At 43.0% G+C, this 21,502-nt stretch overlaps 1 protein-coding gene across 1 annotated transcript in view; it reads right to left on the reverse strand.

The window, feature by feature from the left end:
- Nucleotides 1-356: 356 nt before the first annotated feature.
- The window catches only part of Patj (PATJ crumbs cell polarity complex component), a 357,561-nt gene continuing 336,415 nt past the window's right edge, over nucleotides 357-21,502 (reverse strand). The window contains 3 exon segments of the mRNA XM_047564312.1: nucleotides 357-2,970; nucleotides 6,306-6,429; nucleotides 10,116-10,222. Coding sequence (XP_047420268.1) covers nucleotides 2,824-2,970; nucleotides 6,306-6,429; nucleotides 10,116-10,222 — 378 coding nt within the window. The 3' untranslated portion in view covers nucleotides 357-2,823.

A 21,502-nucleotide genomic window follows, 5' to 3' on the forward strand; every position in this document is an offset into this window, starting at 1 on the left:
TTTGCTAATATTTATATAACACCATGAGACAGCTCAGCACTAAGTGTTCTACTTGGATTTTACTCATTTCAGACTTTGCCTCCCACCCCCTTCTAATGGAAGAAACTGAAGTACTGGAGGATTAAATGACATGGACAAGGTCATATACCTAGTGAGTGAGGTTTCAGACTCAGGCAGTGTGCTGCCAAGATTTGACCTCTGAATCCTTCAGTCTCCTTTGTAAAGCCCCTATTTTAACGAAAGAAATAAACAGGACAACTATTAGTGGATTCCAGATTTTAATAGGACACTGAAAAACCCTGTGAAAACTTAAATTCTTTGTTTTTCTTTTAGGGAACAAACAGCTGAAGAAAAACCAAAATCAGATACATAAATTAAACTTTTTTCACATACAAAAAGATTCTGAGCCTTAGGCAACTATATTTGTTTAGAATCTCTAGAAACATCTCACATATACATTCAGCAGTTTTATTTTACTAACTGCAATGAGTGACATCATTATACTTAAATGGCCCAAATGATTAGGCCAGAACAATATATGTGGCTATAAGAAAAATACTTCCTTTATAAATTTCCATCTTCATATCCTCTCACCTTGTCAGCAAGTTCTGATACCAAAAACAACAAAACAAAACAAAAAACTTTTGGGCAAGGCAATTATTTATTAGTGATGCAAAGAGGCATAACCAGGTATGAGAAGCACTAGCTCTGCCAAGTTATGACAGCAGCGAGTATCACAATTCCTTTAACAGGCTTTCAATAGCATGACCCCAGAGACACACAACCACCATGGACTATTTCAAAATGTGTATTTAATGGCCATTCCATCAAAATGCAGAATTACATTTCAAAAGAATCATGTGCATATCTATCTATCTAAGGTGCATTTTCAAGTGTCATTGGACTTTTCTTCATCTGGGCCACCTGAGGTGTTCTTACAGACATGATTAACACAGAATGTTCTGAGGCTGGTGGCTTCTCATGCATTTTAAGGTGAGATCCTGGATGTATTAGAAATTCCAAAAGCTGTGTGTAATCTTGAAAAACTTGACACCAGTCATGAAATACATTTTCAACATAAAATTTAGGCACTCTATACTTTGGAATAGCCACAAAGTATTCCAACAAGAGTTAATGCACATTGTGATTACACCTACTCAAAGATAATTTTCAACTAAAATCTATACTCATTTATTTATTTTTCTGGTACTGGGAATTGAACCTATCCCAGTCCTTTTTTTTTTAAATTTTGAGTTAGGGTCTCACTAAGTTGGTGAGGCTGGCCTCAAACTTGCCATCCTCCTGCCTCAGCCCCCTCACCCCGAGTGGCTGGGATTACAGGTGTGCACCACGGCACCCAGCAAAATCTACATTTATTAAATACGATTTTAAATTAAAGCCCATTAAATTTTGGTAATTACTATGAACAATTTGCAGCATTGTCTTATAGTTAAATAGTGCTGAACTACTTCTATTATTGACTCTGGTAATTATCCTTCATGGTAAGTTTTTATAGAGGACCCTAGAAAGTTCACTGATAAGCATCTTCGCCCTTTTCCTGCTACTATGTTAACAAGAATGCCCACAATCAACGTTACAGTTATCATATTTTCTGCCGTAGCTTCTTTCGCAGAACAGCAAACTTCAGCAAAAGAGAGGCACCCTGGGGGCCAGGAAACAGCGGGCGGGCAGGCGTTTCCCCGCTGCTCCCTAGGCTCAGTTGGTTTGCTCGGTTATTAATGGCCCAGCATGTCGTCCATCTAGTTCCTGCAGTCTGTGCCGTTGTGTTGGCTGGTCTGGAGGTAAAGGGAAGGATAATCCAACTAGTCGCTCTCCTTTGCACAAGGCCAAAGCCACCCAGATCTCATCTGATTTGAGGCAAAGCTTGGTGACCTCTGCAGGGTGTTCTTCTTCCGCCTCGTGTGAAGACTGAGGGGTGGGAATGATGCTGGCCTGAGACACCATTAACTCCAGATGAACTTCACAGACTGGAGCCTGTTAGCACTGTCAGAACTCAGAACATGGAGGTTAACTGTTCTTGCCAAGAGTAAGGTGCGCTTGCTCAATGGTGTGCACTTCTATAGCTCAGAAAGCAATTAGAAAGCCTTTCAGAATCTTTAGGAGATTACAGTTTGCAAATTGACTCATCAAAATCACCAATGACTAACATGTAAAGTTCCATCCAGAGAAATGAATTTGAGACTTATTTGACTATAAGTCATACAGAAGAGAATACAGCAATTTCCCTTTGGAGAATATGGGTCTTTCATCATGGGGAACTTAATTACACTGCTAATGTTTGCTGGCTTACTTGAAGAGACAATTAGCACAAATAAATCATGAGTGAGATGACAAGTGGCTTAGCATTCGCTTCTGTTCATCACATGAGAGCTGAGCTGCTGTTCGGCGTCTGTCTGAACGGGGCGGGGCGGGGGAGAAGCGGTAAGGAACAGGAGGCCCTAATTCCAGTTTCAGCAGATATATTAGAACCAGTTACTGCTAACTGGCAAACACTGATGTTAAGGGAAAGACGCTGCTGCAGTGCTGAATGGCAAAAACAAAACAAAGCAGGAAAGACTTGTTCATTCAGACTTTAGAAATCAACCTCACCAGAGGGGACAGAAGCTGGGGAAAAAAATCAGGCAGATGACTGTTGATTCAGGAAAATCACTTGGAACGTCAGCCTCTCTCCTGAGCAGAGAGAATGAGATGGTACAAACATGGTAAATTTTACTCGAGGTGGCTTTTTATCATCTCCCTGGACTTGGTCTTCCTATGGATATTCTAAACAACAACATCTGTCTTATGATCAGGGCCTGGGACTCACGACAACACTGTTAAGGTTACAGTCCCTCTCTGGTGTTTTAGAATGGCGACAGCTTGCTCATGAGTGACACCTTCCAGGGTCTCACCGTTAACAGCTAAAATCTGATCACCACGCTTTAATCGGCCGTCATCTGCAGCTGCTCCCTACAAACAAGAAACATCCCAGTTTAATCCAGGGTGGAACAGTTTCTATTACATTAATATTAAAGCCTCTAACTTGCATCTGTGTGCATATTGAAGAAGTAGCTTAAATCAGTTTTTTTCTAGGCAATATTTTAAATTAAGAAAAATGTAGGATACATTGTTTGAATAATAATGGGTGTATAGGAACTGTAGATATGAATCATCTAAATAACATACTAGTAGAAATGTACTGACACTTACATTTTCTTTAATAGAAGTAGAACCTTGTTTTAGTACTCAGCATTAAATGTGATTGGATGTCATATCATGTCCTATTCATGGAAACGTAATATACAAGAGAAGGCAGATAGAATTGAGTCTGGTGTTAGTCTTATTGCCAATACCATCTTCATGTGAGGTTCCCATTGCATTATTAAGCTATCAGAACTGTCATCTGTCAAAAGCAAGTGTAGCCTTTAAATGTGTAAATTGCATGGTATGTGAATTATATCTCAATAAAGCTGTTATAGATATAAAAGTGTGGTATCTCTAAAACTTTGTAATCTATGCAAAGGCTTCAACTTCATATTTGATCATCTAAATAGGTTTTCAAATGACTACTTTTATTACATATCAGTCATGCATGGCTCCTCAAAATGGAACAAAGCAAAAAAAAAAAAAAAGAAGAAGAACAAAGCAAGTAAAAGGTAGAATTTTTTTCAGTCTAAAACCGAGTATCTAAAAATGCTGTGATATTACTAGAAACGTTTTGGATTAGTAAGTGAAGAAAACATCTAGAAAACAATTTATAGGAGGCTTTCTCCATCTGTTGGGATAACTGTTAAAAGTTCCTTGAAAAGTCAGGGCCAAAAGTCCACTAAAGGAGGTCAGAGTGCTGGGGAACAGGAGCCACAGGCACTGAGCCCAGGCCAGACACCATCAGAAGCTGAACCAGGAGGCTCTCGAGCTCCGGAGACTTGTGTCCACGGCAGCCTGGGGGGTCAGTGGTGCTTGGGCAATTTTCTAGAACTTCTAAATGACAAAAAGGGTAGCATTCTTGTATGAATCGTACACTAAAGAAGATTCAAACCTATACTGGGCTGGAGGAATACCAAAATTAAATAATTTTCAAATTCACTCAAATCCTTTAAGAAAGTGTCAATTGCATTAAAAACAGGATCAAATACATGACTTCTGTGGATAAATTAGAATTACCAGACAATTCAAAATTATTTTGGGAGAGCTGGATGAACCCCAAATTTTAGTTACTAAACAAGCTGAGGCAGCCAGGGTGACCACTGGGGGAAAATAATTTTCCTTTGCTAGTTTTTGGTTTAATTCTCTATAGAATTCAGACATATTGGTCTAGTGTACCACAAAAGGAAAGAAAAAATATACTCAAATTAAAAACATTTTTTTTCAGTACTAGAGATCAAACCCAGGCCTTCTTGCATGCTAGGCAAGTGCTCCACCACTGAGCCACATCCCTAGATTTTTTTTTTTTTTTTTTTTTTTGGTGGCACCCAGTGTGTTCTACCACTGAGCCACATCCCCAGCCCCTTTTATTTTTTTTATTTTGAGACAGGGTCTCGCTAACTTGCCCATGCTGACTTGTGGTCCTCCTGCCTCAGTCTCCTGAGCTGCAGGATTTCAGGTGTCCACCGCCTGTGGGGCCCACATCCTGTGTGACCTGCAGTCCATTCATTAAACCTACCGGTCTTGTCCCACTGTAGTCTGATGGTGGTACCAGCAACACATGGCTGTAGCTGTGTATGCTGGTGACCTGGCTTCCCAGCCCGCTGGCCTCTGAATGTGGAGACCGGCACAGTGGGAGCAGTCTGATGCACTCTGGGCCAGCCAGTCCTGTCTCTGGACTGCAGCTGATGAGGAACACTCTGGAGGGCCTCCACGGAGGAGAGGCTGGGTGGCAGGACTTGCTAAAACATGGGGGGCCGGCTCACTCCAGCCTTCTCACCACCCTTACTTACAGCTGACTCTTTCAAAAGCAAAGTGTCACAATGCCCCCATTAGAAGAATGGTCCTGACTGCTGTGGTGTCAAGCACATCTTAGGGAAGGATGGTTAGTGGGCGGTTTATCTACTGTAGGTATCAACAGGCGGGGCGTCACGGTCACCCACAATGTTTCTGAGCTGCCTTCTCCCCCACTTCCGCCTACCTCCAGTTCAATAGTGTTTGGGAATAATATGCCTTCTCAGCAGGCACTCCAGTGGGATGACACAGATGGCACATCTGTGGCTGCCCAGTGTGGTCTAGAAGCAAATGTCAATGACTTAAGAGGCCTCAGGCAGGCCCAATTAAAAGGTGGTGCTCTGCACATGTAAAACAAGCTTACATTTAATGCATAATATAACTTTCTAGAAAAGAGACCAGATCGATCTTAAGAAAAAGATTTCTGCTTTTGAAGACCTTTATGTGTGTGTGTGTGTGTGTGTGTGTTATGGGGACTGAACCCAGGGAAGCTCTACCACTGAAAATAAAGCAGACAATTAGATCAATTCATAAACAGATGGTTGTGATAAAACCTATGAGAAAGAGACTGCAATATCAATACCAAACACTTTTCAGAGATCTTCAAACTTAACAAATTAAATTCCAATTTAAAAACTCACAGGAAGTTTAAAAAATAATGACTCTAAGAGGCTTCTAGAGGCAGTAGTAGAAGTGGACATCCTGGCCTCTGTACTAATTAACTAGGATTTGTTGGACGTAGTTTAATGCCCGAAAAACTCTGTATTCCCCAGTGTTACGTAGTTGGCAGAGTTGTGAACAAAAGAAGTCACCTGGATCTCAAGCATCCTGAGGTCTTCAGTGACCCGCAGTCATTAATATTCTTGCACTGATCTGAGCCTTGTACAGAGCTTTCTGCCTTAGGCTGAAACATTTTTCTTTTCCTTCTCTTCAAACAACCCCCCTGCCCCGGCTCTTTCTTTCTCCAAGCACTGGGGATGGAACTCAGGGTCTCTCTGCCACTGAGCTATATCCATGGCCATGGTAATTTTTCTTTAAGGACAAGGCCAAATCTTTTTTCTAACCTAGACCCCTAGACCCCTAGACCAGTACTTCTCAAGAATGTGGTGCTGTTCCCTAAACTGTGGTTGAAAGAAGACACTCCTTAAAGTCTGTGAGAAAATTTGAAGAAAATTCTCATGAGTCTACTACTGTAAAGTAATTTTTCTCTCACTGGTGTAGGGATTTCTTATAAAACTCAAAGGAAATAAGCGGACATGCACACATCCAGGTGTAACCCAAAGTAAAGCAACACAAAACACTTTAAAAAATTCTCACCTAGTTTTGATTAAAAAAAAAAAAAAAGTACAGTAAAAAGGAAAAAATACCTTTGCAAATATAGTCTTGACATAAATTGGCAGGTCTCCATGGGGACTTCCATAACCCCCTACAATACTAAACCCCAATCCTTCAGAGCCTTTCTCCAAAGTAATAATCTTAGGTGGAGGTGTTCTGAAAGCACAATGCATGCTGTTTAATTCGAGAATAGATACGGAGAGGGAATTTCATTTTAATGGAAGAACACAGATTTGAAAGAGACTTTCATACTGCGAAGCTATGAAGGTGGGTTTACCATATCACAATCTCAGAGAGCAATCTAGAAACTTACTTTTAAATTTCCCATGACATTCCAACTCATCAACAATATTCTTGATGGTTTAGGGTTTCTCTTGCATAAAATCCACTGCTTTCTAATTAGAAACAGAGTCATGATACTGAAATTGCCCAAGCACAAGCACCCCCTCCGTGCTTGGTATTAAACTCTTAAATGCACTGTTTAGAGCGGAAGGGATCTATCTCGAATGTGCATGGCCCAGAGAGGGAGAGTGTCACATCAGCGTGGTGGGAGACCGCTGTCCTCAGGTCGCCTTGTGACCGTAAGAGGTAATGGCAGCCTGTTAGCTGCCCTTCCTGCCCGCGTGCCCTGGGCACACGGGTCCTACCACTTCTGCCTAGGGTGGGAACTCCCTTCTCAAAACACCTCCAATGGAAGGCTCTCCTACTGCCTCAGGGAGATGAGTCCATTCTTCTCTGCTCCCTTTGCACTTGGTTCAAATTTCCAGCATGGTCCTCACTGTGTCGCTCTGCAATTACATATCCATCTTGTTCTTTTGTTTTGGTACTGGGTGACTGAACCCAGGAGTGTTTCACCACTGAACCACATCCTCATCCCTTTTTATTTTTTAATTTTGAGACAGGGTCTCACTAAGTTGCTAAGGGTCTCTCTGAGCTGCTCAGTCTGGTCTCAAATTTGCAATCCTCCTGCCTCAGACTCCTGAGTTGCTGGGAGGATGGGCATGTGCCTTATGTGGCCATCTTTCTCCTCTGCCTGGTGTTGACTCTTCATTTTAGTCACCTGAGTACACCAGCATGATGTATTTTGCTTGTCACAAACTCAGAATCATGACCCTGTAGGTGAGAACTAATGTCTGGGACAGAAGAGAGAAACCCGAGTGCAGCAAAATGGGTAAAGGATCTGTTTCAAATGCACAATTGAGGTTTTCAAAGCTTCGTCCAGTGTGGAAGTCTTTCTCTCAGAAACAACATAACTAAAAATTAAATTACCTTTTTCGGCTCCAGTAATTTAATCTAAGCTCAGGTGATGCCAGTTTCTTATTCCCAAATACTATTGTCCATGGGGTAAAACCCTGAGGGGTCCTGGTGTCTCAGGCTCTATGATCTTATTTATGGTAGATGTTCACTTTTTCTTTTTGTACTAGACATTGAACCCAGGATTGTATTACTGAGCTATATCCCTAGGCTTTTCCATTTTTAAATTTTGAGACAGTGTTTCACTAAGTACTAAGTAGCCTCAAACTTGCCATCCTCCTGCCTCAGCCTCCTGAGTGGCTGAGATTACAGGTATGCACCACTACACCTGGCTTAGAGGCTCACAATTGGTATGGGCAGCATCATTTGCTTTGTGGCAACATGCATGTCTGAGAGGCAGAGTCATTCGATACAAACTCAGCCCTTCATGTATCCAGAGACACTTGTAAAATGGGGATATAAGTGACCTTAGAATATGAGGTTCTGTCTGATTTAGAATAATATTCTTCCCTTTCTCCCTCCTCAGTTCTGCCTGTCTTATTTTGGGGTAGACTTGCAGCCGGTTCACACTGCTACCAGTTATTGACATAGTAATTGTCTGAAGCAGGCATCCATAGTAACTGCCATATAGATTGTTAACCGTTTTGAACGTCACCCGGCTTATTCCCGTTCTTTCGAACCCCAGCCTAGGCATCAGCCTCCCCAGGTTAACTCCCTAACTGAGTTACACCCCATGGCCATGGATCACGGGACCTCCCTCGCTGTACTCAGCTCTCCTGCATGGACTCCCTCTTTTATAACCTCAGATTTATGGCTCTATTTTTCCAATTCTCTGGCAGTTCCTTAAGGAATAGGGCAATATCTTTACCTACATTCTATGTTTGAATCCTTGGGACCCAGCATTTGTAAAGTGCCTGGCTTTAGGCGCTCAATAAATATCTGTTGAAATAATGATGAATCATCCCTATGGCTGAACGGTAATGACGTCATGCATAAGGCTCTACCTACCTCCACTCTGTGGCCTTGAGAGCACTCTCAGTAATGGCCCACGGGCTAGACTCGTATTTGATTCATGTTTCCTCTTTCAAATACAGTCCCCATTTCTGAGGATATTGGAATGGGAACCTAGGTGCCCGAAGCCAGTGTCTGAGAGCAAGCTCCTGGGGGCACCAAATCATTAAAGCCTTCATAACTGTGCCCATTTCCAATGAGGATTGTGTTTGCAGGGGGAGGGGCGCGGGACTCTCTCTACTCCTCAACTGGTAACAGCAGATGGAGTCTGTGTCCATTTATCTCACCAAGTCCTAACATTCCCAATCAATTAGTTTTCCTTTTTAAAAAATCTCCAATGGTAGCACTGATTGGGATTGAGTGATTTTTAAATTCTTTTATGCTAGTGGTTCCTGACTTGCCAGGAATCAAGATTGTAAGGGCACCTCTATTTCCATAGTTACATCAAAGCTAAGGTACACTATTCTTCTATAACCATTCCGATTTTATTTTAAAGGGCTGTTGTACCTTGAGAATGCATTTATGCTCTTGTCCTATTTAAATGGCATATATTACTTTTTTCTTTTAATTGGTACTGGGGATTGAACCCAGAGATGCTTTACTATTGAGCTACATCCCCAGACCTTTTTAATTTTTAAATTTTGAGGCAGGATTTTGCTAAGTTCCTGAGGGTCTTGTTAAATATCTGAGGTTGGCCTTAAATTCAGGATTATCCTGTCTCAGCTTCACGAGTGACTGGGATTAAAGGCGTGTGCCACCGTGTGAGGCTATGGCATATGTTACGTTATAGTGAGAGGAAAGTCGAATGAACTTAACAGTCTTTCCTCAAAAAAACAGACTCAGAGGTCATTTAAGTTGCTAACCTACCAGAAAAAAAGCTGTGAATGGCTGTGATCGTGAGATCCTTCAAACGAACTATCGAGATCAGTCAACAAACATTTATTGAGCACCTACTAGTGACCAGGCACTGGTGGTACCAAGAGGAATAACATTAGGTGGATTTCTCAAAGTATGCATCTTCTTGCACTGCAGCAGACTCACCCTGGGGAAGCTGTTAAAAACAGATTTCTGATTCTTCTGTAGGCAACCTAATTAGGACCTCTACAAATAAGGCCTGGAGACATACTGTCTGCAAATGTACTTCTTTAAATACCTCTTTAATAAACAATTATAACTGTTTGATGAATTTTAAAGAAATGTGCCAGCATTTAATCAATAAGATTTAATCTCAGAATAAGATTTTAGCTTAGAAAGTTGAGGGAACATGGTTCCTTGCACAAGAAAGCAGGTACGCTGGGAATAGAGGCCTGTGGTTTCTTAAGGAAGGAAACACAGGTACCATATCGAAGAGACAGAAGCAGTGTGTGCGGGCCCTGCAACAATGCTCTTTTAAGAGCTCATCTGGTGAACCTGAGCTTTGTGGGAAGCCAGGGAACCCTGATACCTTCTCTAGGAGCTGGAAAGAAGCATGTGCACTTTCCTTTCCTCTCCTTTTGAGGGTACATTTTAGCATCCGGGAGAGTCCTCAGGAGCTTGGCCCACACACAGAAGAGGCCCTTTGCATCTAGAATACTCACTCTGTGTCTTCCAAAGGATGGTCAGCAGTGGGTGAGCCACAATGGTGGCCTGCAGACATGTTTTCAAGCTGAGTGGCAATGGCACTTATATTGGTATCTGCTACAACCTGGGGGGAAAGTTAGAAAAAGATATTTCATCATAGGCAGCAGAGAATTAGGGAAACAGGCCACATGCAATGGTCAGTCCTCATCTCGTCCAAACTATCGGTAGCACTGAGATACTATCCCTTACATAATTCTCTTCATTTGGCTTTTAGGACTCCACACCTTCCTAATTTTTGCCCGCCTTTCTTTTTCTTTTTTTGCAGTGCTGGGGATCAAACCCAGGGCCTTGTGATTGCAAGGCAAGCACGCTACCAACTGAGCTATCTCCCCAGCCCTCTTGCCCACCTTTCTGGTCATTCCTTTCATATCTTTCAAACCTCTAACAATCTAAGTGTTACAAGCCTCGGTCTCTGAGTTTATCTTTCCTATCTTAATATATTCCTTCAGAGAGCCCTCTCATCTCATGAATTTAAGTACCATCTAAGCGATGATAACTCTTGACTCCTCCTCTTACCGACCTCCAACCTGACATCTCTAGTGGGGTGTCTATCAGGTAGCCCAAGCCTGATTCTGCTTCCGCCTTCAGTGCCTGCAGCTTTCTTCCTCTCAGATGCCTGCCACGTGATTCCAGTTTCGCGAGCATCTTGGTGTTATTCTTGACTCCTCTCTTTCACAACCCACTTTCAATCCTCACAAGATTCTAAAGGTCTATCTATAAAAGCATCCCTCTCCCACCTTTTTTTAAAAATTTCTTTCTTTTTCTTTTTTTTTTTTTTGTACTGGGGATTGAACCTAGGGTCACTTTACCACTGAGTTACATCCTCAGTTTTTAAAATTTTTTTTAAATTTTGAGACAGGGTCTCACGAAGTTGCTTAGGGCGACTTAAGTTGCTGAGGCTGGCCTCGAACTTGTGATCTTCCTGCCTCAGACTCCTGAGGTGCTGGGATCACAGGCGTGCACCAAGGCATCTGGTCAAAAATATCTTTTGTCTGGAGTTTTACAATAATCTCATTGGTCTCCCTGCCTCAGCCCCAGTCCACAGCAGCTAGAATGGTCCTGTTAAAACAGCAGATTAAGTCACTCCTCTGCTTAAAACCATCCAAAGGAAACCAGCTCACAGCTTGTGACCTCTTGGATCCTTGCTGTGACCGACACGCTCATTGGCAGGTGATCTGCTGTGACATCTCCACCCTCTCCTGATGATCTCTCCGCCTTCACTCTGCCCAGCAGCTGGCCTGCTCACTGCTTCTCACACGCCAGACCCCTTCCTGCCTCAGTCCTAGCTGCCCTGCCTCTTCGCTTCCCCCAAGTCCTTATTCTTTTCTGGTACTGGGAACTGAACCCAGGGGCACCCTCCGCTGAGCCACATATCCAGTCCTTTTCATTTTTTATTTTGAGAAAGGGTCTCATTAAGTTGCTTTGGGTCTCACTAATCTGCTGAAGCTCACTTTGAACTTGCGATCCTTCTGCCTCCCAAGCCACTGGGATAACGGGTGTGTACCACGGTACCCAGCTCCTCCCTCAGGTCTTCAAAGTCACCTTCTCTGACCACTCTAAAATGTCCACACCGGCATCCTGGTCCAACTTTTCATGTCCCCCTTCCCCCACTTCTGGTTTCCTTCTTAACCACCACTGCTACCTGATAAACTAGATTTCACTTTATTAATCTTATTAAGTATCTATCACTTCGTATGGGAACGTGAGGGCAGGACAGTGGCTGTCTTCACGTCACTTAGAACAGTGCCTGGCATGCAGGAGGTGTTCAATAAATATTGGTGAATGACAGGATGGATGTCTCTGACTCCCTGAGCTTTGCATTTCAGGTGGTCCTAACCAAAGGTATAGTAGGATAATGACATTTAGATTATGCACTTTGTGTTTTTATTCTGCAAATAACATTCTAAGGCATTCAGAAGAAATAAAGTTCTGAGAGCCTGTATTGGGACTAAGAATGGAATTCCGGCACTCAGTTTCTGTCACCTAAGGATGCTGGGCTGAGTTTGGGCTTCGTCATCTATTAAATGGGAATCATAAAAGTCTGCCTTGCCTCCTTCTCTGGGAGTTGTCTTCTACCTCAAGCAGGGGCCACACCTTCATTCTCAAGAGCTCTTTGGTTACCCTTTTCTGACCAGTGGTCCTGCTTCTAGGTACACAGTTGTCCCTTGCTATCTGTGGATTGCTTTTAGGATCCTCCAGCATAGCAAAATCTGCAGATGCTCAAGTAAAATAAAAAAGGGACTATAATATTTGCATATAACCTATGAACATCCTCCTATATATGCATCAAATGACCAGGGCTACCCCTGCTGCCCTTCTAAAGATTCCTTATAATTATTTATCATACTTTATAAGATTACTTATATTCCTAACACAGTGTAAACAGTCATACTACATTTCTAAGGGCATAATGACAAAGTCCGTACATAGACAGCGTAGAAGCAACCGTCCTAAGTGTAACTACTTTTTCAATCCAAGGGTGGCTGAACCCGAGGACACGGAGGGCTGACTGCGGGGGCTCCTTGTGAGTACTGAGGGGACCTTTGCCCATAGTACAAAAGCTGGATTTGATAGCAGTTCCAAAATTGGCCAAAAGAGGGCAGAGCTGCCTAAATCGTTGAACTGCTGCATTTGTTGAGTAGAACAGCCAGGGAAAGGTAACAGGGGGCTCGGCACCACATAGAAATAAAGAAAGAAAATAAAGGCATTGGGTCCATCTGCAACTAAAAAAAAAAACAAAATAGAAAAATAGAGAAAAGTAACAGGTCTGCCTCAGCTGGCTCAGAGCACATGTTGGGTGGAGCATCCCATCTTGGGGGAAAACTGCCACATGCAAGTTAGAGAATCCTGGAAATGCCACATATGAAGAACGACAGCGGGAACTGGGAGTCAGGACTGAAGGCTTGAGAAGGAAATGTCAGCTCCCCCAACTGTGAGTCTCATCTCACCGTCAGCATTTCCTGCCGTCTTCCACAGCCAGTTTACCGACAGTGTCGTCTTGGTGCACGATCTTTGACACTCTACCTATGCTTAGCGTACGCTGTCTTCACAGACCCGCTCCATTCCAGCCCTATTACTTGGCCAGACGTCCATGACCCGTCCTCTCTGGCTTTCCTCCTGCTGCTGGGGTTCGCTTTTCCATCTCTTTGCTATTCTTCTGTTCACCTCGGCGGCTCAGTTGTGGGCCCATTTCCCATCTGCATGTTCAGGCTCAAGTGACAGCACCTACATTCCCATGGCTTCAAAGTCCAGCAATATACTGACAACACCCAATTGCCATCTGCTACACCCAATTGCCAATTTGAGATCTGCATTTTACTATCTCAAAACGTCATCAAGCAGGGCGCACACCTGTATTCACAGAGGCTCCAGAGACTGAGGCAGGAGGATTGTGAGTTCAAAGCCAGCCTCAGGAAGAGCGAGGCGCTTAGCAACTCTAAATAAAATACACAACAGGGCTGGGGATGTGGCTCCGTGGTCGAGTGCCCCTGAGTTCAATCCTGGTAGCGCCTCCCCCACAAAAAAGGTCATCAAAATTAACACCGTAAAATCCAAATCCTTTTTTAATTTTTGACACTACTGGGGTTTAAACCCAGGGGTGTTCTATCACTGGGCTATATCCTCAGCCTTTTCCATTTTTTATTTTGAGACAGTGTCTGGCTAAATTGCCCTGGCTGGCCTCAAACTTGTGATCCTCCTGCCTCAGCCTCCTGAATGGCTAGGATTACAGGTCTGTGCCGCCATCCCTGGCCAAAATCCAAACTCTTGATCCATCAACCTATCCCCATCATTTTACTTTTCCTCTAGCTTTTCTTCATCCAGTAGCTCCACTAGAACTTTACTAGGCCTAACACTGAAAACTTGGCTGTGACTGGTGCATGTTCACCTGGAAGGGAAGCCAGGCTGCTAGTCATACTGGTGCTCACTCTGAATATCCACCTGGCATCTCCAATGCTCATCTGTCATAGTAATTCACCACCAAAACCTCCAGATTCTACCTCCAAAACCTTTCTCCAAGCTCAATGTGGTGATGCATGCCTGTAATCCCAGTGACTCAGGAGGCTGAGGAAGAAGGATCATAAGTTTGAGGCCAGGCTCAGCAATTTAGTAAAACCCTCGGTAACTTAGTGACAACCTGTTTCCAAATAAAAAAGTAGAAAAGGGTTGGGGATGTAGATCAGTGGTACAGCACCCCAGGGTTCAATCCCCAGTACTAAAAACACACAAAACAAACAAAAATAAAAAAAAAATCCAATCCGTTTACTTTTTTATCTACAGGCAACCATGCTAATTCAATCCACCATCAAGCGCCTTGTATCTGGAACTCCTACTCCTCCTTTTCTAATAGTCTCTCTTCCACAACAGTCAGCTGTCTTTTCAAATATAAAATGGATAATGGCAGTCCTCTGCTTAAAACCTTTCAGTGGTTTCCCTTTTATTTGCATAAATTCCAAGCACATGAAAGGCCCCCCAGACTGCCCCTGGAATCCCTCCTATAGCTTTCCACGCTTCTGCCTTTTGCAGTTCTTTCTTCCTGGAATCTAATCTACCCCATAACCAGTCGGCCTGGCAGCAGTTAAAACATCACTGTCCCCCACCCCCACCCCAAACAGCCCTCCTTGTTACTGGGGATTGAACCCAGGGGCGCTTAACCACTGAGCTACATCCCTAGCCCTCTGTATTTTTTATTTTGCGACAGGATCTTGTTGCTAAGTTGCTGAAGCTGGCCTGGAACTTGTAATCTTCCTGCCTCAGCCTCTTAAGTCACTGGGATTACAGGCGTGTGCCACAACCCCCCCACCCAGCAGCCCACCCCTGCTTAATTTCCCCCAGAACTTTCAATGTATTTCTCACAAACTGTGGCGATACACATCTATGTGACTGCATGTGTCTCTCCCATCCCATCACAGGACCCATGAGCACAAGGATTGCTTATCTGCGTAAGGTTAATGTGCCTGGTGCATAAAGATTGCTTGATAAGTACTTGTGAGTGAGTGACTCAATACAAAACCTTAACCAGGAATAGATATTCCACAACTTAACTTTCAGAAATTCCAGCAGAGTAGGACTGATGGAGTCAACATGGATAGATTTTGAATTCTTTCTTTCCTTTTTTTTTTGGCAGTACTGCAGATTGAATTCAGGTGTGCTCTACCATAAACTACATCCCTGGTGCTCTGTCCCGGGGCCTTTTTTCTTTGTGAGACAGGTTTTCCCTAAGTCACCCAGGTTGACCTAGAACTTGTGACCTCCTGCCTCAGCCTCCCCTGTAGATGGGACTGCAGGTATGCATCCACATCCCTGACAGAAAAACACTTTTTAGCAGAGACCTATGGAAAAACTCACATCCCTCCCCTGTAGTTTTCTTGCTCACCTCTTAGCTAGGAAGGGTCTCATACCCACTGATATCATTAAATCTTAGAGACTTCCCCACCCCCAGGATTGGGAGTTGTGCAGGCTCCTGCCTCTTTTGGAGGAGTGGAATCCAAGTGGTTGAGTGGAAAACATAAAGGACAACTTGGTCGTTTGCTGAAACACCAGGAGAGCACAAATCTGTCACCTTCTTTACAGCTTTAAGGTGTCTGTACCAACTCTCTAGATCTTCAGAGTTGACTGGCAGATGAAGTAATTTGACAGCAGATAAACCCTCAGGGGCCTAGGCTTGTGAAAGGAGCAGATCCCCATTCTCCAAGGAGGGGCAGGCTACCCACCTAATGGATGGGAGGGGAGCTGGGACCTGCACGTGCAAGGAGGCGGTGGCTGAGGAAGCCACCAACACAAAGGAAGGAGAGGGGGCGATACCTCTACCCAAGACAGGACAGACGTGTGCCTTGAAGGACAGCGATGAAGCTTTGTCCTCTGGGCCTAAGAAGACATTTGCATCAGCAGGAGAACCAGTAAGCCCGCCCGTCCCCTCCCATCACTCAAGCCTCAGCCAGTTTCCTCCTCCAAATAAGTCCGCCCCTCTCATAGGCCTTGCCTGCCAACCAGCAACGCCTTCTACTGTGCCTGCCTCAACCCCTTTCCCTCAAGAAAGTATTTGATCTGATATACTCTTCTGTGCATTGGCTACGATGCCATTTCATAACTTAGGTTAAAAGCAAAATTCAGCTCAATTAAACTTTATGTTCTATAACAGAACATTGTAAGCTCAGTAGACTTTCTAGCTGAGTGATGAAGCACATGTCTTTGTTGCATGGACCCTAGAATGAAGACAGACAGGTTCGGGAGATTACGTTGTGGAGAACTGAGGAGCTGAAACAGTTTGTAGGTGAGCGGGATGTTCCAGTGCACAGGAGCCGGGGCTCCTTGCGCAGAGCTTTCCTGAGTTGCTTCTTCTTTTTTTGCGGGGGTGCTGGGGATCGATCCCAGGGCCTTGTGCTCACAAGGCAAGCACTCTACTGACTGAGCTATCTCCCCAGCCCCTTTCCTGAGCTTCTAATCCTACAAAGGAACAAGGCTGGCCCTTGGGTCTGCCAGGGCCTGAATCTTTTGGAATAAAACAAACTCAGGGCTCGCATCCAGTCTGGCTCCTACACCAGTAGGTGCAGAAGGGCTGCAAACAGACAGGAAGGACTGTGACACTGACCCCTGAGAAAGCTGGCATCTTCAGAAGGGGGACACTCTAGAACAACCAGAGTCCAGGCCCGACCTTTGGTGTAACTTAATGAAGTAGGAAGCACAGCTATCTAAAGTTTTTATTTAGAATCTAGTGACATTGAATTTTATGTGTCTTAAAAATTTAATGGTTTGAAGTGTAGAAAGCTTGGAGCGAAATGGAAGGGCAAACTGATTGCTAGACACATTGCCACCCCGAATGTCATGCACCCCAAATGTCACCTGGAAAACCATTCCACTTCCAGAAATTTAAAAGGAATTTTAGCATCCTTGGTCTTCAAGCTGATGTTATTATTATTAAAAAAATTTTTTTTGAGATACTGGGGATTGAACCCAGGGGTGATCTACCATGGAGCTACATATTTGGCTCCTTTTATTTTTTATTTTGAGACAGGGTCTCATTAAGTTAAGTTGTTGAGACTGGCCTTGAAATTGCAATTCCTCCTGCCTCTGCCTCCTGAGTTGCTGGTATTACAAGCATGTGCTACTGCCCCAAGAGATGGGTATACACAGAGAATAACGCAGCAACTCTTATTCATCAGTACGTAATGCTCTGCTCCAGCTGATCTCAGGTGTGGTCCAGAACCTGCAGCATCAGCAACAGCTGGGAGCTATTAGAGAAGAAATAAAATTTTCTTGATTCACAACAGTCTACAGCATCTGAACCTCTGGGGTGGACTTGGCAATACTGGTTACGGAGCCCTCCAGATGTTTTGGAGCATGCTAAAGATTAGAGCGGCACTTCCCTGTGCAATTCATTTTAGCTGCTGTCAAAAGGACTTGTACTCTTGATTCCGGGTTCCCTTCTGTTTTTGTGTAAACATGATAAAAAGTTAGACATTCTCATTCTCCAGAGACACACTGAACTTTTCTCTCTCTCTCTCTCTTTTTTTTTTCCCTTGGTGCTAGGGATTGAACCCAGGGCCTTGTGCTTGCGAGGCAGGCACTCTACCAGCTGAGCTATGTCCCCAGCCCTACTTTTCTCTTTTTAATTCTGGAGGAATAAGATAAATAATATGCTTATATGCCTATTTTGAAAATTTATCACCTTGATGATGACTCCCTACCTTCAGCAGATGAAAATTTAGTGTGCTGGCAAGGGTGTGGGGAAAAAGTTACACTCCTACATTGTTAGTAGGACTGCAAATTGGTGTAGCCACTCTGGAAAGCAGTATGGAAGATTCCTCAGAAAACCTGGAATGGAACCACCATTTGACCCAGCTATCCCACTCATCAGTTTATACTCAAAGGAGTTAAAATCAGCGTACTACAGTGATGCAGCCACATCAATGTTCATAGCAGCTCAATTCACAATAGCTTAGCTATGGAACCAACCTAGGTGCCTTCAACAGATGAATGGATAAGGAAAATGTGGTATATATACACAATGGAATATTACTCAGCCATAAAAAGAATAACTTTATGACTTCTTCTGGTAAATGGATGAATCTGGAGACTATCATGCTAAGTGAAATAAGCTAATCCCCCAAAACCAAAGGCCAAATGTTCCCTCTGATATGTGGATGCTCACACACAATGGGGTGGGGTGGGATGAGAACAAAAGTTCACTGAATTAGACAAAGGGGAATGAAGGGAAGGGAGGGGGATGGGAATAGGAAAGACAGTAGAATGAACTGAACATAACTTTCCTATGTTCATATATGAATACACGACCAGAGAAACTCCACATCATATACAACCACAAGAATGGGATCCTACTTAACAGATATCTCTATCTATCGCTATTTATCTTTGTGTGTCTGGGTGCGTGATACTAGGGATCGAAACCAGGGCCTTGCCCACATTAGGCGAGCACTCTGCTGCTGAGCTACATCCTCAGCCTGTAATTTACATATTTTTAAATTCTACCTGTTTCCTATGTTTTAAAATTTTCCTCAAACTTCTGTAGTTCTAACAATTTCTAACATTTTCTTTTATTTCAATTTTAAAAAATTTTTCAGGGCCTGGGGAGATGGCTTAGTTGGTAGAGTGCTTGCCTCGTAAGCACAAGGCCCTGGGTTCAATCCCCAGCACCGCAAAAAAAAAAAAAAAAAAAAAAAATTTCATATACAGTATATAATTTGAAAAAGTCAAAATCATTCACAGAATGTAATAAAAAGGAATCCCTGATTTCCTCCCCCATTACACATTCTCCCTCTCTGAACTCTTTTAGCTGTTTCTTCTACCATTTGTTTCCATTGTCCTAAATAACACAATTTTACTTCTGTTTCTTGGTTTTTTTTTTTTGTACTGGGTAGAGAGTGTCTACCACTGAGCTGCATCTTTGGCCCTTTTTATTTTTCTTTATTTGAGACAGGGTCTCTCTAAGTTGCCTAGGCTGACCTTGAACCTGCAATCCTCCTGCCTCAGTCTCCCAAGTTGTTGGGATTACAAATATGCACCACCACATCCAATTTGATATAAAATTTTTTGATATCTAATCTCTTCTTTGTGTGGAAGATAAAGATTTACCTCTTATTTTCCTTCCACCAAAACATCACAAACTCTTATCCTTCTACTATCTCATGTATCAAAATGTTTGCTTACATTGGTTTTATTATTGTAATAGGCATCCTTCCCGAACCCTCTTTTCCTCCCGTTCCAGTGGCAAGAGTTTTCTTTGTGCCTACCACACAGCCGTCATCCTGGGATTTATCTTTTTTTTTGGATGCTGGGGATCGAACCCAGGGCCTTATGCTTATAAGGCAAGCACTCTACCAACTGAGCTATCGCCCAGCCCCCATCCTGGGATTTAATGTGCTTCAGCACTGGAGCCATAGGCTTCCTTCATTCTTGTTTGGTTCATTTGTTGAAGTATGTCCTAAAGTAATTTTCTAAGTAAAACATTACTGATTAAAAAAAAAAAAAAAAAAAAGTCAGATGCCACTGGATGTGGTGGTGCACCCCTGTAACCTTAGACACTTGGGAGGCTGAGGCAGGAGGATCACAAGTTGGAGGCCAGCCTGGGCAACTTAATGAGGCCCTGTCTCAAAAAAAAAGGGGGGGGGCAGCGTTGAGGTGTGTCTGAATGGGTTCAATCTCCAGTGCCATCAAAACAAACAAAAAATTCCTAATATGTTCTTTTCTATAACCTCAAAGAAAGATGTAAAAACAGAAACAAAATTTTCTAGCAGAGTATGGCTTACTTGATTCTGTCCAAAGTTTTTATAGTAGTTTCACAGACAAAGGAATTGAATGAGACAAACTATCAAACTACAGATGCAAATAAAAGTGGGAACATTTAAAAAGGCCAACTCAATCTCATTGATCAATCTATATTTGATGATAAGAAACCATTAGAATTCAAGGGCAGAATTTTCTACTGTTAATTGCTTGATTGATTCATTCATTTACATGCTGGGGACAGAACCCTGGGGAGCCTTTCCACTGAGCTACATCCTCAACACTCTTTATATTTTGAGACAGAGTCTTGCTAAATTGCTGAGGCTGACCTCCATCTTGCAATCCTCCTGCCTTAGCCTCCCAAATTGCTACGGTGACAGGCATATGCAACTATGCCTGGCTTAGGATTAGCAATTTAAACTCTGGGGAGAAGTTTTCAGACAGGAAGATTTTCTCTTCCACTCCTCTCCTCTACCCTGCAGCCTGTTGACCCAGTCCTCCGTCTTCCCGGTGCCACCAGCATTTGCTGACTGCTTTGCCAGAGACATGAACACTAAGTCTTTTCCACATCATCAGACACAATTATCTGACCTTTCCTGCTGCTCTGCCAGTGGGCTCGCCCACCTGATGATAAAAGTAACTGCCCAATGACAAGTCAGCTGTGACAACTCTATTGCTGGAATTACTCCATGCACACTAATGGAAACAAACACAGGGAGCAACTGGAAGGCACTTGATGCAGGACACAGCTTCCTGGGTTTGTGTCTGAAGCCTCTGGGAGCACATATGCTCCGTACCCATAAGTGTGACGATTACAGCTGTCAAGATCTCAAAGGATTCCGTAATTTTTTTTAATAGCACATGTTACAAAATAAAAACAACAACTCACAAGATTCACACAAGAGAACATTCTGAAATCACACTTCATTTTCTTCTTACAATACAGAAATAGAAAAAAATAAGGAACTCTTTCAAAAGTATGTTCATAGTGCCAATGTGGTTGAAATAAAAAAGTGTTAATTCTGCATGGGAAAGTGTGAGCTCTGTGTGTGTGCGTGTGTGGTACTGGGAATTAAACCCAGGGGCATTCTATTACTGAGTTATATCCCAAGCCCTTTATTTTTAATTTTAATTTATATTTTGGTACCAGGGATTGAACCCAGGTGTGCTTAACCACTGAGCCACATCCCCAGACACCCTTTTTTTAAATTACTTTTTATTTTACTTATTTTTATTTTTTTAAAGTTTTTTTAACTTTTTTAAAAATTTTTACAGACTAAATTTTGATTCATTGTCTCCAGACCTTTTTATTTTTTATTTTGACACAGGGTCTTGCTAAGTTGCTTCGGGCCTCCCTAAATTGCTGAGACTGGCTTTGAACTTGCAATCCTCCTGCCTCAGACTTCTGAGCCGCTGAGATTACAGGCATGCACCACTGTGCCCAGCTGCAAGTTCTTTATTTTTAATTTTTTATTTTGAGACAGAGTCTCACTAAATTAGCCTTGAACTTATGATCCTCTTTGGACTCAGCCTCCTGAGTAGCTGGGATTACAGACATAAACCAGAATGTCCAGCATGAGCTCATTTTCATTTAAAGTACTTT

This window comes from Sciurus carolinensis, chromosome 1 (assembly GCF_902686445.1).
Source record: "Sciurus carolinensis chromosome 1, mSciCar1.2, whole genome shotgun sequence".
Lineage (NCBI taxonomy): Eukaryota > Metazoa > Chordata > Mammalia > Rodentia > Sciuridae > Sciurus > Sciurus carolinensis.